Genomic DNA, 12241 nt, shown 5'->3' with positions numbered 1-12241 from the left:
ATGTGTTGTTGCAATTCACAGAGGGTTTGTAGACATGGGATCGTGACTGGTTGTTGTAACGTTCCGTTTGCAAAAGAGAGTGTTCCCTGACCGGGAATCGAACCCGGGCCGCGGCGGTGAGAGCGCCGAATCCTAACCACTAGACCACCAGGGACATGTTTCCCATGCTCCAAGCATCTGTACTGGAATGACAGGCATGTGTGACAACTGTTCATGAGCAGACTTTTATTGGTAGTACACAACAATTGCCAATAGGGGTCACTGTCTGCCCTTATACATCATCTCTTCAAAATGACAACTCGTCTCTTAAAGGAACTGTCCCTTCAAGTTACTTTGATTCTCACAGGGAAATATGGTTTGAGCTGTTGTTTTTCCCTACATGTGTTCACTTACCTGTGTTTCTGTCTTAAAAGCGACCAAGCTGGCCAGGAGTCAACGTAAAATCCTCTGATCTGTAGTCAGACGTGTTATTCTAACATCCATTTACAATCATGTGTAATGTGTAATTGCGCCACTAGCCCTGTCCTTCCCGTGCTTCAGACCTCTTTAGAAAATGTATCCTCTCTGTGTCTCATGAATATCTGCTATTTTGGACACAAGGAAACCTGATTTAAGCCACTCATTTAAAGACTCACTTAATAATAATATCTATGTCTGCCTAAGTCTGTAATCTCTTTACTTATCTCGCTGTTAGTCAAGCACAAACTCACTGTTCCACACCAAACGATGGGTATGATTTGTCAATCTTTATGGGGATGGTACATTACACATGATTGTAAATGGATGTTAGAATTCATTATGTTTAGTTTGCAAAGAGAGCGTTCTCTGACCATTAATCGAACCCAGGCCGTGGCTGTGAGATTGCTGAATCCTAGCCACTAGACCACCAAGGAGGGGTGGGAGCAGAAGTACTGGAATCTCAGGCATCCATGTCAACTGTTCACAGAAAGACATGGTTCATGAGAAGTCTCTCGTTAGTACACAACAGTTACCACAGTGCCAGAATCAATTCAAAATGAATCTCCAAATGAAATGTAAGACTTTTACAGTGACATTTAATCAGGACCATGACAGTTTAAAGGACATTATGGACAATGTGTATGGATCGTAAGATCAGTAATGGCTGTGGCTACAGGGCATTAGGTCATAGAAATGGGTCAGTCTGCTGCCCTTCCATGACACCCAGTACATCAACACATATATATATATATATATATATATATATATATATATGTGTGTGTATATGGAAGCAGTACGCTGTAATTATTATTATTAAGAACTAAGAAAAATAACTTTGCACATTGCAGGCACGGGAGAAGTTGTGGATGGCCCTGGGTGAAGCTGCTCCTGTGCTGGTGCCCGTCTCTCACGTGATGATGTGCATGAACTGCACATCTGACTTCAGCCTCACACTGAGACGACACCACTGCAACGCCTGCGGCAAGGTCAGGTTACAAATCATTCACTATTCAAGCACAGTGTGTATTTAGATGTTATTTATTTTAAGAAAGTACAACAAAGAAGACACACTTTGAGGTTTAACGTGAAAATGAAATGTTTCTCTGTTTGTCATGTTCTGCCTATAAAGAGGGTGAAAACCACAATTTACTGTTTTCTAAGTGACTTTACCAATAAGTGTTGGTCAATTTTACACATTTCTTACATATATCACCTTTAATTATCTGATATTTATCACCATAATTATCAGTATCAATAGATCCTGATAGTCCTTTTTTGTGATCATCTCCAGCCTTGTGAAATAATCATGTGATGAGTAGATTTTGTTTTGCCTTGTGTGTCTTTGAGCAGGTGGTGTGTCGCGCCTGTTCCAGAAACAGATACCCGCTGAAGTACCTCAAAGACAGAGTGGCCAAAGTGTGTGACCACTGCTATGCTGAGCTAAGGAAAAGAGGTAAATCTTCGTTTTTGTTGGTGTGTGGAAAGACAAGCTACACTGCTGTGCTTCATCTTCGTCAATATCTACAAATATATAACTATCATGTGTCTGCAGGAGGAAGCGCGTCGGGGGCATGCGGGAGCTCCAGCCCTCGGACTCACCGGGCCAGTCGTCCCCTCTCTGCTGTCTTCCAGAGCCTGCAGCCGCCGAGTTTGTGGAAGAGCCGCAAAAGCATTTCCTCTCTTAACCAGGTGAACTACACTTCCCATATACCATCTGGGTCAGTTGTAGTAACAGGTTTTGATGCCCTTTTCTGGCTTGAAATTTAAGTTTATGAATCGCCTACTCTCTTGCACCAAAGTCCATAGTGAAAATCAGTGTTTTTAGCTCACATAAAAACGGCCGCTCTACTTCTGCCCGACTTGTTAAATTTGTGTCACTTGGGTATATCTGAAAACAAAATCTGAACCACTGAGGTCATAAAATAACACATTTGAATGTAACGAAGGAGGCAGCAGTGGCTCAACATCCCCTGTTTTCCCTGACTTTGGTGCAGGGAGTGAGCAGATTACAGCACAACAAAAGCTTCAGGTTCTCGTTGGAAAAAGCTGCCTAACAGCAAGAAAAAAAAGGTATTGTTAAGATATTAGAGACATAAGCAGGAGTAGATTATATAGGTGAGCGTTTAGTTCAGTGGCTGTAAATAGTTGGTCATCTTAGGACACACACTGAATCACACATTTATGACAAACGTAGTGATGGTATACTTGGTGTCACATGGCTTTCTAGGATTGTAATGGGGTAGTAAGTACAGCAGTAGTTCCCTGACCGGGAATCGAACCCGGGCCGCGGCGGTGAGAGCGCCGAATCCTAACCACTAGACCACCAGGGAGCGGTTGAAGGAGTAGAACTAGAATCTGAGGCATCCGTGTCAACTGTTCACAGAATAACATCGAGTTTATGAATCGCTTACTCTCTTGTACCAAAGTCCATAGAGAAAATCAGTGTTTTTAGCTCACATAAAAACGGGAGATGCCGCTCTACTTCTGCCCGACTTGTTAAATTTGTGTCACTTGGGTATATCTGAAAACAAAATCTGAACCACTGAGGTCATAAAATAACACATTTGAATGTAGCGAAGGAGGCAGCAGTGGCTCAACATCCCCTGTTTTCCCTGACTTTGGTGCAGGGAGTGAGCAGATTACAGCACAACAAAAGCTTCAGGTTCTCGGTGGAAAAAGCTGCCTAACAGCAAGAAAAAAAAGGTATTGTTAAGATATTAGAGACTTAAGCAGGAGTAGATTATATAAGGTGAGCGTTTAGTTCAGTGGCTGTAAATAGTTGGTCATCTTAGGACACACACTGAATCACACATTCATGACAAACGTAGTGATGGTATACTTGGTGTCACATGGCGTTCAAGGATTGTAATGGGGTAGTAAGTAAAGCAGTAGTTCCCTGACCGGGAATCGAACCCGGGCCGCGGCGGTGAGAGCGCCGAATCCTAACCACTAGACCACCAGGGAGTGGTTGAAGGAGTAGAACTAGAATCTGAGGCATCCGTGTCAACTGTTCACAGAATAACATCGAGTTTATGAATCGCTTACTCTCTTGTACCAAAGTCCATAGAGAAAATCAGTGTTTTTAGCTCACATAAAAACGGGAGATGCCGCTCTACTTCTGCCCGACTTGTTAAATTTGTGTCACTTGGGTATATCTGAAAACAAAATCTGAACCACTGAGGTCATAAAATAACACATTTGAATGTAGCGAAGGAGGCAGCAGTGGCTCAACATCCCCTGTTTTCCCTGACTTTGGTGCAGGGAGTGAGCAGATTACAGCACAACAAAAGCTTCAGGTTCTCGTTGGAAAAAGCTGCCTAACAGCAAGAAAAAAAAGGTATTGTTAAGATATTAGAGACTTAAGCAGGAGTAGATTATATAAGGTGAGCGTTTAGTTCAGTGGCTGTAAATAGTTGGTCATCTTAGGACACACACTGAATCACACATTCATGACAAACGTAGTGATGGTATACTTGGTGTCACATGGCTTTCAAGGATTGTAATGGGGTAGTAAGTACAGCAGTAGTTCCCTGACCGGGAATCGAACCCGGGCCGCGGCGGTGAGAGCGCCGAATCCTAACCACTAGACCACCAGGGAGTGGTTGAAGGAGTAGAACTAGAATCTGAGGCATCCGTGTCAACTGTTCACAGAATAACATCGAGTTTATGAATCGCTTACTCTCTTGTACCAAAGTCCATAGAGAAAATCAGTGTTTTTAGCTCACATAAAAACGGGAGATGCCGCTCTACTTCTGCCCGACTTGTTAAATTTGTGTCACTTGGGTATATCTGAAAACAAAATCTGAACCACTGAGGTCATAAAATAACACATTTGAATGTAGCGAAGGAGGCAGCAGTGGCTCAACATCCCCTGTTTTCCCTGACTTTGGTGCAGGGAGTGAGCAGATTACAGCACAACAAAAGCTTCAGGTTCTCGTTGGAAAAAGCTGCCTAACAGCAAGAAAAAAAAGGTATTGTTAAGATATTAGAGACTTAAGCAGGAGTAGATTATATAAGGTGAGCGTTTAGTTCAGTGGCTGTAAATAGTTGGTCATCTTAGGACACACACTGAATCACACATTCATGACAAACGTAGTGATGGTATACTTGGTGTCACATGGCGTTCAAGGATTGTAATGGGGTAGTAAGTAAAGCAGTAGTTCCCTGACCGGGAATCGAACCCGGGCCGCGGCGGTGAGAGCGCCGAATCCTAACCACTAGACCACCAGGGAGTGGTTGAAGGAGTAGAACTAGAATCTGAGGCATCCGTGTCAACTGTTCACAGAATAACATCGAGTTTATGAATCGCTTACTCTCTTGTACCAAAGTCCATAGAGAAAATCAGTGTTTTTAGCTCACATAAAAACGGGAGATGCCGCTCTACTTCTGCCCGACTTGTTAAATTTGTGTCACTTGGGTATATCTGAAAACAAAATCTGAACCACTGAGGTCATAAAATAACACATTTGAATGTAGCGAAGGAGGCAGCAGTGGCTCAACATCCCCTGTTTTCCCTGACTTTGGTGCAGGGAGTGAGCAGATTACAGCACAACAAAAGCTTCAGGTTCTCGTTGGAAAAAGCTGCCTAACAGCAAGAAAAAAAAGGTATTGTTAAGATATTAGAGACTTAAGCAGGAGTAGATTATATAAGGTGAGCGTTTAGTTCAGTGGCTGTAAATAGTTGGTCATCTTAGGACACACACTGAATCACACATTCATGACAAACGTAGTGATGGTATACTTGGTGTCACATGGCGTTCAAGGATTGTAATGGGGTAGTAAGTAAGCAGTAGTTCCCTGACGGAATTCCAACCCGGACATGGCGTGAAGCGCGAATCCTATAGACCACCAGGGGAGTGGTTGAAGGAGTAGAACTAGAATCTGAGGCATCCGTGTCAACTGTTCACAGAATAACATCGAGTTTATGAATCGCTTACTCTTGTACCAAAGTCCATAGAAAATCATTGTTTTTAGCTCACATAAAAACGGGAGATGCCGCTCTACTTCTGCCCGACTTGTTAATTTGTGTCACTTGGGTATATCTGAAAACAAAATCTGAACCACTGAGGTCATAAAATAACACATTTGAATGTAGCGAAGGAGGCAGCAGTGGCTCAACATCCCCTGTTTTCCCTGACTTTGGTGCAGGGAGTGAGCAGATTACAGCACAACAAAAGCTTCAGGTTCTCGTTGGAAAAAGCTGCCTAACAGCAAGAAAAAAAAGGTATTGTTAAGATATTAGAGACTTAAGCAGGAGTAGATTATATAAGGTGAGCGTTTAGTTCAGTGGCTGTAAATAGTTGGTCATCTTAGGACACACACTGAATCACACATTCATGACAAACGTAGTGATGGTATACTTGGTGTCACATGGCGTTCAAGGATTGTAATGGGGTAGTAAGTAAAGCAGTAGTTCCCTGACCGGGAATCGAACCCGGGCCGCGGCGGTGAGAGCGCCGAATCCTAACCACTAGACCACCAGGGAGTGGTTGAAGGAGTAGAACTAGAATCTGAGGCATCCGTGTCAACTGTTCACAGAATAACATCGAGTTTATGAATCGCTTACTCTCTTGTACCAAAGTCCATAGAGAAAATCATTGTTTTTAGCTCACATAAAAACGGGAGATGCCGCTCTACTTCTGCCCGACTTGTTAAATTTGTGTCACTTGGGTATATCTGAAAACAAAATCTGAACCACTGAGGTCATAAAATAACACATTTGAATGTAGCGAAGGAGGCAGCAGTGGCTCAACATCCCCTGTTTTCCCTGACTTTGGTGCAGGGAGTGAGCAGATTACAGCACAACAAAAGCTTCAGGTTCTCGTTGGAAAAAGCTGCCTAACAGCAAGAAAAAAAAGGTATTGTTAAGATATTAGAGACTTAAGCAGGAGTAGATTATATAAGGTGAGCGTTTAGTTCAGTGGCTGTAAATAGTTGGTCATCTTAGGACACACACTGAATCACACATTCATGACAAACGTAGTGATGGTATACTTGGTGTCACATGGCGTTCAAGGATTGTAATGGGGTAGTAAGTAAAGCAGTAGTTCCCTGACCGGGAATCGAACCCGGGCCGCGGCGGTGAGAGCGCCGAATCCTAACCACTAGACCACCAGGGAGTGGTTGAAGGAGTAGAACTAGAATCTGAGGCATCCGTGTCAACTGTTCACAGAATAACATCGAGTTTATGAATCGCTTACTCTCTTGTACCAAAGTCCATAGAGAAAATCAGTGTTTTTAGCTCACATAAAAACGGGAGATGCCGCTCTACTTCTGCCCGACTTGTTAAATTTGTGTCACTTGGGTATATCTGAAAACAAAATCTGAACCACTGAGGTCATAAAATAACACATTTGAATGTAGCGAAGGAGGCAGCAGTGGCTCAACATCCCCTGTTTTCCCTGACTTTGGTGCAGGGAGTGAGCAGATTACAGCACAACAAAAGCTTCAGGTTCTCGTTGGAAAAAGCTGCCTAACAGCAAGAAAAAAAAGGTATTGTTAAGATATTAGAGACTTAAGCAGGAGTAGATTATATAGGTGAGCGTTTAGTTCAGTGGCTGTAAATAGTTGGTCATCTTAGGACACACACTGAATCACACATTCATGACAAACGTAGTGATGGTATACTTGGTGTCACATGGCGTTCAAGGATTGTAATGGGGTAGTAAGTAAAGCAGTAGTTCCCTGACCGGGAATCGAACCCGGGCCGCGGCGGTGAGAGCGCCGAATCCAACCACTAGACCACCAGGGAGTGGTTGAAGGAGTAGAACTAGAATCTGAGGCATCCGTGTCAACTGTTCACAGAATAACATCGAGTTTATGAATCGCTTACTCTCTTGTACCAAAGTCCATAGAGAAAATCAGTGTTTTTAGCTCACATAAAAACGGGAGATGCCGCTCTACTTCTGCCCGACTTGTTAAATTTGTGTCACTTGGGTATATCTGAAAACAAAATCTGAACCACTGAGGTCATAAAATAACACATTTGAATGTAGCGAAGGAGGCAGCAGTGGCTCAACATCCCCTGTTTTCCCTGACTTTGGTGCAGGGAGTGAGCAGATTACAGCACAACAAAAGCTTCAGGTTCTCGTTGGAAAAAGCTGCCTAACAGCAAGAAAAAAAAGGTATTGTTAAGATATTAGAGACTTAAGCAGGAGTAGATTATATAAGGTGAGCGTTTAGTTCAGTGGCTGTAAATAGTTGGTCATCTTAGGACACACACTGAATCACACATTCATAGTGATGGTATACTTGGTGTCTTTTAAGGATTGTAATGGGGTAGTAAGTAAAGCAGTAGTTCCCTGACCGGGAATCGAACCGTTATTTTAAAGACTTTTGTGACACAAGGAAAAACAGATTGTAGCCTCTTAACAAACGCTGCTTCAGCCTGTAATATTTACTCTCTCTGCACCACACTCCATTGAGAAAGTTTAAGCTTGTGTGGACACAGAAGCCGCCGGTCTACAGACCTCATTTGGTATATTTGTGTCATTTGTGTAAATATGAACGAATTTCAAACCCTGACGTCACAGAATAACACTTTTAAATTGACGGATGGAGGCAGCAGTGGATGAACAACAGCTCCTGTGTGCTGTGATGTAAAATGTGTCTATCACATGTGTCTAACTCTGGATGTTGTGCGTTCCCTCAGGTGTCGCTCGGCGTGGAGGGCTCCACCATGAGTGGCAGCCTGCAGCGCCGCAAGAAGAGCAAGAGGAAGTGGAAGCGGTTGTGGTTCCTCCTCAAAGACAAGGTGCTCTACACCTTCACAGCTCGTGAGGTGAGGGGGCACAGAGTCTCCCACACCAGCCCCAAGACACTCACACCATTCTCTCTTCCTCTTCCTTCTTCTTCAACCACATTAAATCCAGCGTTGACTCTGTTCTCCTGGATAGATCGTGTTCATGTGACTAATGAAGGGGAATCTCTGTGCTCTCTCCTTTTCTTTTTGACACTCTGCGCTCTCTGTGCGTTAAGCAACGCTCTTGTTTAAACTAGTTTGTGTCGTCTTCTCTCCGGTTTCCTCAGGACAAAGTGGCTTCGGAGAGTCTGCCTATGCAGGGCTTCACCGTCAAGCTGACGGAGAGACCGGAGGGAGAGGAGAGTAGCAACGTGTTCCACCTGTACCACAAGAAGACCCTCTATTACACCTTCAGGGCCGACGACGAACACACTGCACGCAGGTTAGCAATGACTTTTTTTGGAGCTTGTTTCAGTATCTTAATGGTCTCATATGGTTTGTTAAATGGGTAAAGACATGTTCCCTGACTGGGAATTGAACCCCGGCCTAACCACTGGACCATCAGTGAATAGTGCAGCAAAGCACCGGAATGTGACGGATCCATGACACCAACAGGGTTCACCGTCTGCTCTGATACCCTTCAATGAAAACATGTTTCTCCTTGTTTCCCCATTAAGAGGCGTGTCTAAAGATAAGTGCTGCACCAGGGGCGTACACAGGACAGCAGGGTTCCTCAGCTTGTGTTTTTAACCTGAACTAATCGTTTTAAGGGGCCGTCCACACGGAATGCTGCTAATTAAGTTGCATACACGGTGGATTCACGTTTATTATTGTAGTCAGAAAATACCAGTTTTAATGCTGCTCGTATCATTTTATTTTGTTTATATTTGTATTCATCCGCCACACCTTAAAGGCCAGTTCGTGAAATATTGTCTGACATTGAACCGATCCGTGGGGATCGCTGGTATAAACGATGCAAAGAAACGTTCCCTGACAGGGAATCGAACCCAGGCCGCGGTGAGAGCACCAAATCCTAACCACTAGTCCACCAGGGAGTGGTGTGCAAGTTAGTTAGCTGGTTTTGGGAAAAAGTACATACCATATCAAACCTCAATGGAAACACGGCGGTTTGATTCAGTCAGGTTTAGTTCTAACGTTCAATGTTGTCGCACCGGTACAACGTCACGCTACGTATCTCGCTGACATGGCCATCAGGCACAGCCCAAACTCCACCCACTATAAGGTGCTGTTCTCAGTGGAAACTCAAGCCCGACTCTGGGTTTTAACGTATCAAACTAAACCATACCATGAGGGAAACACGGCACATGTTCAATCACATCAATGATTTCTTACTTTTCAAAGTGTAAATGGCAAAGACATTAAGGTCGGGATTATCAATATTTTCTGACCAGGAATCGAACCCCGGCCGCGAGAACTCCGAATTCTAAACACTAGACCGTCAGGGATGTGGTTCTCAGCAATGTCAGGCCTCCATGACAACTGCTCACAAACTCCAATGCTGTCAGTGAGGTCAAGATTTCTGTGTGCCTTGTAGGACGACAGCTGTTGTTTTTTTCATTGGTTTATTCACATACATTTCAAACACTTGTGTGTGTCATGGAAAAATCAATCATTAAAGCACTAAATGTAACTCTCCTGAGCAAAGACAGTTGTACTGTCATGGTCCTTTAAGACTAATGTTCCTTGTGTTTGTGTTTCAGGTGGGTGAACGCCATAGAGGAGGCCACTGTTTTATAGCACCTGCTCTCTGAGGTAAAACAAGCCCTGCTGTCCACACACACTGCTCGGACTCCTGTGTGGAGCACAACATAGCTACCTGCTGCAGCATGGACTCACGTCGTGTCCGCTCTCAATATTACAAGGCAGCTGAGAGTCAACCTTGCAGAGTCTGCCACTGCTCCATCTTTGCTTTTTTCGACTGGAACATCCACTGGATTATGAAGATTCTGTTTTTGGTTGTGCAGGATGACACATCACACACACACACACAGACACACACACACTCTGTTTCAGCTGAACTCTGTTCATCAAAGAGAAGAGAAAATCACCCAGAAAGCCTACAAACCTCCACCAAGGGCGGCTCAGTTTACCCCCGATCTTGCAAGGTTTTAAAAGGTGTCACCTCCTTTGGCCCGAAGTAACAAACATTGTTCCATAGTAGTTTTTACTGTTACCATTGTAGAGAGATGTTTGGTTTTCTGAACTACTGATACGGATATGGAAGTGAATCATATGAGTTGTTGGTATAGAACTGGTTCAAACACAATGAGAGGTCATTTTACACAGTTCCGCTCCGTTCAGCCGCTCGTCTACATGACATGTGCATTGACGTATTTAAAACCTTTCGCAAAGTGCCATCCAGCTGAATATGCCGTGCAATTCGCAAACAAAAGAAAAACCTGACTGACGAACGATGAATGTGCCTGAAATGAAATTCTCTTCTCATTTGTCTTCATGTTATCGCAGTACTGTACTACTGTCATGTCTTCGTAAAGAGGAGACCTCTTTTTATCTAGTCTTATATAAATATATATATATACATAGATATATATATATATATATATAAACCTTCTGATTGAATGAAAAGTTCAGTTAGCAACTGACAACATGGGAATATAATAATATTGTGCCATTTTTAATGAATGCCTTCTTTCATGCTGTATGCACTGCAGGATGCAATTGACTGGATGGAAACTACAGGAGAACAAAAAAAAACAAACACTGTCAAACTACCTATAACCTTTTTATTGTTCATCACCTGAGCTGTCCTCGGGCGTCGCGAAAAAAAAAAGAATCTGCTGCTTTTAATGTCCAACCTGAGGATCGCAGCTGTTCTTCACCCACTGTCAAACCACATTCTTTCTATAAGCACACAAGTACTGTTCAGCTTTTTCTACCTGTTTCTTATGGGATTGTATCACCATGGATTGTACCTCTTGCATATAGTGCATTGTAAATGTTTATGTATATAGATTACATATTAAAAAAAATGAATAAACTCCTTTTAAAATGCTTTCCCGTGGTGTCACGCAATCACAGTTTTACACGCGAAACCTTAAAACAACCACAGTGGACCAAAGTGCTGTGCAGAATAACACATACAAGATAAAAACTACTACAACTAAAAGGAGTTACAAGACAAAAAAATATGGGTAAAAGTAACAGACAAAAAACAAAATAACAACTAGTGTCAAAGGTCAGTGAAAAGAGATTTCGACCCAGACTGTATATAGACATAGATATAGATAGATTCAGGTATTTTCACTCAGGCTTTGGTCTCTTTAGGCCTCTCATCTCATAGGAGCTACCGTGGCTAACTTTAGCTGCAGTCTGTTCTTTAAGTGTCCTCTTGTGTTTCATTAACCAAGAGTTAATTCAAAGTCAAAGAAAGTTAAGTCAATCCTCATGTTAGCTTACATCACAGGTGAGAGTTTGGCTAACTTTAGCTGTCGTCAATTCTTTGACAGAGCTTTTTGTGATACACGAATAAAAGGGTAAGTTCACATTCAACCTCATGCTAGTTTGCCTCACAGATAGTTTGGCTAACTTTAGCTGTAGTCATTTCACATCATAGACAGGGCTTTTCTGTTTTGCAAACAAAGAATGTGTCCGTTTATGTTCATCCTCATGCTAGTTTACCTCAGACAGACGATAGTTTAGTTAACTTTAGCTGCAGTCTGTTCTTAAATTAGTTAATTTTGTATTTCACAAACAAAGGGGTTGGTACATATTTATCCTTATGTTAGCTTACATCATAGTTTGGCTAACTTTAGCTGTAGTCTGTTCTTAAACAGGTTTTTTTGTGTTTTCTATGCAAAGCATGTGTCACTTTATGTCAATTCTGCTTGTTTACCTCATAGGTGGGTTCTAGTTTGGCTATATTTAGCTTGTTTAGGGGTTTGTTCATGTCCATCCTCATGCTGCTTTACCTCACATGTAGATACCTTAGCTAACTTTAGCTGTGGCCTGTTCTTAAACTGGGCGTTTGTGTTTCATTAGCAAATATTTATCCTAACCATC

The 12241-nt window shown here is 42.7% G+C and overlaps 1 protein-coding gene and 8 non-coding genes across 10 annotated transcripts in view; 1 reads left to right on the top strand and 8 right to left on the bottom strand.

Annotated features, from left to right (window-relative positions):
* The window catches only part of fgd5a (FYVE, RhoGEF and PH domain containing 5a), a 63657-nt gene extending 52573 nt beyond the window's left edge, over positions 1–11084 (top strand). Inside the window, exons 16-21 of one of the 2 annotated variants that reach the window (XM_044024260.1) lie at positions 1308–1445; positions 1810–1912; positions 2012–2148; positions 8111–8212; positions 8488–8642; positions 9922–11084. In XM_044024260.1, coding sequence (XP_043880195.1) covers positions 1308–1445; positions 1810–1912; positions 2012–2148; positions 8111–8212; positions 8488–8642; positions 9922–9958 — 672 coding nt within the window. In that variant the 3' untranslated portion in view covers positions 9959–11084. Of the gene's footprint in view, positions 1–1307; positions 1446–1809; positions 1913–2011; positions 2149–8110; positions 8240–8487; positions 8643–9921 lie in introns of both variants that reach the window. The other variant, XM_044024259.1, reaches the window with a different exon arrangement.
* Positions 83–154, bottom strand: trnae-cuc. The gene has a single exon. It is a non-coding gene; the product is annotated as a tRNA-Glu (tRNA).
* Positions 2718–2789, bottom strand: trnae-cuc. Its single transcript has one exon. It is a non-coding gene; the product is annotated as a tRNA-Glu (tRNA).
* Positions 3352–3423, bottom strand: trnae-cuc. The gene has a single exon. It is a non-coding gene; the product is annotated as a tRNA-Glu (tRNA).
* Positions 3986–4057, bottom strand: trnae-cuc. The gene has a single exon. It is a non-coding gene; the product is annotated as a tRNA-Glu (tRNA).
* On the bottom strand, positions 4620–4691 carry trnae-cuc. Its single transcript has one exon. It is a non-coding gene; the product is annotated as a tRNA-Glu (tRNA).
* On the bottom strand, positions 5873–5944 carry trnae-cuc. Its single transcript has one exon. It is a non-coding gene; the product is annotated as a tRNA-Glu (tRNA).
* Positions 6507–6578, bottom strand: trnae-cuc. Its single transcript has one exon. It is a non-coding gene; the product is annotated as a tRNA-Glu (tRNA).
* Positions 7140–7210, bottom strand: trnae-cuc. Its single transcript has one exon. It is a non-coding gene; the product is annotated as a tRNA-Glu (tRNA).
* Positions 11085–12241: the final 1157 nt, after the last annotated feature.

The sequence above is a fragment of the Solea senegalensis genome, linkage group LG4 (assembly GCF_019176455.1).
Source record: "Solea senegalensis isolate Sse05_10M linkage group LG4, IFAPA_SoseM_1, whole genome shotgun sequence".
NCBI classification, from domain to species: Eukaryota; Metazoa; Chordata; class Actinopteri; order Pleuronectiformes; family Soleidae; genus Solea; species Solea senegalensis.
This window is presented reverse-complemented; position numbering and strand designations above follow the sequence as displayed.